Source organism: Cryptotermes secundus, unplaced genomic scaffold (assembly GCF_002891405.2).
Source record: "Cryptotermes secundus unplaced genomic scaffold, Csec_1.0 scaffold667, whole genome shotgun sequence".
Taxonomy (NCBI): domain Eukaryota; kingdom Metazoa; phylum Arthropoda; class Insecta; order Blattodea; family Kalotermitidae; genus Cryptotermes; species Cryptotermes secundus.
Genome location: NW_019721771.1, coordinates 29315 through 33742, shown reverse-complemented (window position 1 = coordinate 33742; position 4428 = coordinate 29315). Strand labels below are relative to the sequence as shown.

At 45.7% G+C, this 4428-nt stretch overlaps 1 protein-coding gene across 1 annotated transcript; it reads left to right on the top strand.

Annotated features, from left to right (window-relative positions):
- The first annotated feature begins 1692 nt into the window (after positions 1-1692).
- On the top strand, positions 1693-2511 carry LOC111875759 (uncharacterized protein K02A2.6-like). The gene has a single exon (XM_023872254.1). It carries the CDS (start codon positions 1693-1695, stop codon positions 2509-2511), a length of 819 nt encoding a protein of 272 aa, XP_023728022.1.
- Positions 2512-4428: the final 1917 nt, after the last annotated feature.

Genomic DNA, 4428 nt, shown 5'->3' with positions numbered 1-4428 from the left:
AGTGAAGTGAAGTGAAGTGAAGTGAAGTGAAGTGAAGTGAAGTGAAGTGAAGTGAAGTGAAGTAAATGACATTACGCATCCATGACTATTGGTTTCCTTTTGTTTGTGTTTTGGGTGTTGTATTTTTTTTCTTACTCTCTCTGTAATTGTTGTTTTATTTGTTGCAGTTGTTTGTATTTCTCTGTAATTGTTGTAGTTGTTAATCGTATTTGGTTTGTATTCACTGTGGTAGGATGTCCTTATTGTTGTGTTTTGTGTATTGTGTTTTGTTTGAACGTGTTGTCACTTAGTGTAATGTGTGTTACTTGTCTGTTGTGTCCTATTGTGTACTACTCCCACCGGGCTAAAACCTAATTGCAGTATAATATATCTTTTCCGTTCTAGATTTGAATTTGGCGTATTATCAAATTCCCTTGTCTGCTAATAGTCGTAAGGCTACGGCCTTCTGTACCCCTTTTTGACCTTCGAGTTTGCTAAGTTGCCCATGGGGATAAGTGTCAGTTGCAAATTCCTCTCTCGAGTAGTTGATTCACTGTTTGGCGATCTCACGTATAAGTTCGTCTACAATTTTATGGACGATTTAGTAGTCTACTCTAGTTCCCTTGAAGAGCATCTTGGTCATCTGAAGGAAATTTTTGGTAGGCTAGAGAAAGCTGGCTTTACTCTAAACCAGGAGAAACTTCGTCTGGCTCAACAGGAAATTCCCATTTTTAGACACCTAGTCTCTGGCCAAGGTATCCGAATTTTGCCCGTACGAGTGGAGGCTATTGGGAGGTTCCCCCTCCTAAGAACATTAATGCTGTGCGCAGATTTCTAGGCATGGCGGGATTCTATGGTCGATTTATTGATAGTTTCTTCCAGATCGCGGAACCACTTCACGCACTGAAGCATAAGCATGTCAGGTTTCTCTGGGGTGACCTTCAGCAGGCCGCTTTTCAACAGCTTAAGGAGGCCTTAGCAACGCCTCCTGTGTTGCAAATCCCCGACTTCTCTAAGGAATTTACCTTAATCTGCGATGCAAGTGATTGCGCTATTTCCGCGGTCCTCCAACAGAAGGGTGGCGAGGACTTGGCGCTAATTGCATATAGTAGCCTGTTGCTGTCAGCGGTGGAACGTAGGTATTCCATTCACGAGAGGGAATGTCTCGCAGTGGTTTATGGCTGCGAGAAATATCGGAGTTACCTCTAGAATAAGGAGTTTTGCCTGTTTACTGACAACCAAGCACTTTATTGGTTGCTGCGTCACGCCAAGGAGTTAGGCCGGATTGGACGATGGGTTTTGCGTCTGGCGCTTTTTAAGTTTCGAGTGAACCACATAAGTGTCAAGGCCAATGTGGTGGATGATTGCCTTACTAGACAATATGAGGAACCTCTCGAAGGAGCTACGTTTTCTGGGTTAATTTTAGGACACCTACCCGAAGCCTTCCAGTCCATCAGGGAACACCAGATGAATGACACCTTCTGTATGACTATTCATCAGAAGGTTGTCCAAGGATATCAAGCTGTGAAGAATTTCAAGTTATTAAATGGCGCGTTAGTTTATCTTCCTTCGCGAAGCCGTGGAAAGCGTTATCTTCTTCCTGAGTCATTGACACCTATGGTGTTGGAATATTTTCATAGTTCCCACTTGAGTGCGCATCTAGAAACGACTAAGAAGCTGAACCATATTAGCAAGGTATTTTACTAGCCAGACATGAGACGGAAAGTTTGCGCATTCGTGAGGCGATGTCAGGATTGCCACAGACTCAAGCCGTTTCCTTATTCCAACGTGGGCCTCCATAGTAGAGAAGTGGTAACATGCCCTCTGGAGCGTGTATTTATTGATTTCGTGGTGCCTACTGTTAGGAGTCGAGAAGGAAATATTGCCGTGCTGGTGGTGTTTGATGATTTCTCGAAGTTTGTTTGCATTTACCCTGTTAGGAGAATTTCGTCAGAGGTCGTGAAGAACTGCCTAGTGGAGAAGTTATTTCCATCATTTGGAGTGCCACAGTCAATTGTATCGGACAATGCTGCTGTATTTAAATCGAGTAGATTCTATAACTTGTGTTTTTCCTGGGGAATTCGACATATTACCACCTCTCGCTATTATCCCCAGGCGTCGCAAGTTGAACGTTTCAACCGCAACTTGAAGGTGGCCCTGGTTATCTGTCATAACTTTCAACACACTCATTGGGACGAACAACTTTCGTCGCTAGCTCTAGCCTTTAACTCAGCATGGCACGAGTCGACTGCAGGGACTCCAGTCTCTCTGTTTCTGGGTCGGGAATTGAACCATCCCCTGGGGCCTAAACGGAAATTGTTCCAACTTGAGCTAGACAAGGATGCTAAGAATATGGGGGAATTCTGGGAGACGACCTTGGGAAATCTGAGGAAGGCCCGCGCCAAGGTTGCTGGTAGAAATGATGCAGGGAGAAGGCGAGCAGAGTTTCGTGTGGGCGAGTTGGTCCTAGTAAGAGTGCACCCGTTGAGCTCAAAGTCCCGGCAGCGTTACGCCAAGTTACACTATAAGTGATCTACGATCTCGTATACCACTAAAGATTGTGAGATGAGTCTCCTGTAACAGTTCAGTTGGCAAATCCAGATACTGGTGTAATCATTTGAAAGGCACATGTATCTCAATTGAAGAGACATTTGTCGGTAGAGTGATCATATTGTTTATATTATTGGTTTTTTCAGTTGAGTTGTATGTTATTCAGGTCTTGCTAAATGATATAATTATGTGGTATTAAGTTCTACTCTTCTTTCCGAGCAGGAGGTTACCCTAGTCCCCTAACTACCCCTGTCCTAGGCAGGATGGGAATGGCGATCTTCGGAAGAATCCCCCCCCCGGAGCGTCACCAGTATCGCCAGCTTGTAAGCCGCGTCGCCTCGCATCGAAGTGAAAGCTCTCCCGGCTCCGGCGCTGTTGTCCGTCTGGGCCCTTTTATCGGAGAGCGGCAGGGGCTATTGAAGACTAAAATATCTCGTCGGTCAACCATGGATGGCCCGGAAATTTGTGGGTGAAGGACGCGTGTGCAACCAACGCCAACGCCGAGTGCACGGTTGGGAGTTATGTGCGGCCAACACTCTGGACTCCTTGCCACCGAAAGGTATCATGCATGATGCTGGCTAAGTGAAGGGTGTGAGGAGTGAGTAGGACCGCCAGGAGCCATGTACGGAAAAGGGACTCCTATCTCTAGTACGTGTCCTCGGTATGTTTCTGGCTGAAACTGGGTGAACTGTGTAATGATGTGTGTATGAGTATGGGAACTCTTGTGGAGCTGCTATGTGGAGACATTCTATGAGAGTGCTCTTCGGTGAAGCAGGGGATAGTGAGCCGTGCTGAAAGTCGGCTCACTCTCGGCGCGACGTCATGACCGCTGCCATTCCCGGAGTCGATCCCCACCCCTAATAATGTTGACGTCCTACCCTCGTCACGTCACCCCATTCCAACTCCTAGTCTCGGAACGAGGAGAGACTTACTGTGCAGTCTGTCGGACGACGTTGAACGGTGGAGACGATTACCAGCTAGCAGGGATCATTGTTGGAAATTCCGTTTCAGCTGGGTTACTTCAAAATTTGGTTTGGTATCTGGCTGGCTGGTAAAGTAAGGCTGCCCGCATCGCAAGCCGTTGGGTAGGACAGTTGCGATGCGTGTTATCTTTTTCTATTTACCTGCATCTGTATTATTTGTATGTGTTAGGGGGTAACCCATTCAAAGCCCAAGGGAAGTTGGAAACTGGGGAGAGTTGGTTTATTTTGCGTCGCAAGTTCTGGCGACGAGAGATTGCTTAGCAATCGTGTATTGGATTGTTGTACCCCGTGTTCTGCAGGATTATGTGGTTCATTGTTATGTCTGTACTTTATTTATTCTGTCATTAAATTTTCAATATTGTTATCTGAGGCCAACATATCACTGTAGATCCTTCACATAGCTTGGATACCCCACGTCTATTTCGGGGAGCGTGCGAACACAGCAATAGAGCCAGCGACGATGGGCTGCTTCTTCCCTCTTCACGGCTCTCGTATGAGTAGCATTTGAGAGAAGAAGCGGAAGGGGGCGGTTCAAATGGAAACTGGGTCGAGTTCTGGAGATGACAGTCAATGGTGATTGAAAAGAAATGGCAAGGAAGGAATTAGAATGTGACAAGAGGACTTCGCGTGTGATTTGAAGTTACAGTGAGACTGTGATAAATCCGTTGCCAGGATACGGCTGTGAAGGCTGAGAATTCTAGTGCGTATGGAAACAGAAAACTGAATGTGTGTAGAACAGCGATAGCGCTGTATTGCCTGTAGTCCCAAGTTGTGTGAATAAGGTGTTAATTAATCCATCCAATCCAAAAACCCGTCTTATTAGTCACACACAAACCCCTACACGTGGCAATATTAACTAAATTTTATAAAACGTTAAACTTAAATATCCTACAGAAAACTTACTTCACTGTTTGAG

Coding starts and splice junctions, on each gene's coding strand:
- LOC111875759 (XM_023872254.1), top strand. CDS start 1,693: ATGAGACGGAAAGTTTGCGCATTCGTGAGGCGATGTCAGGATTGCCAC.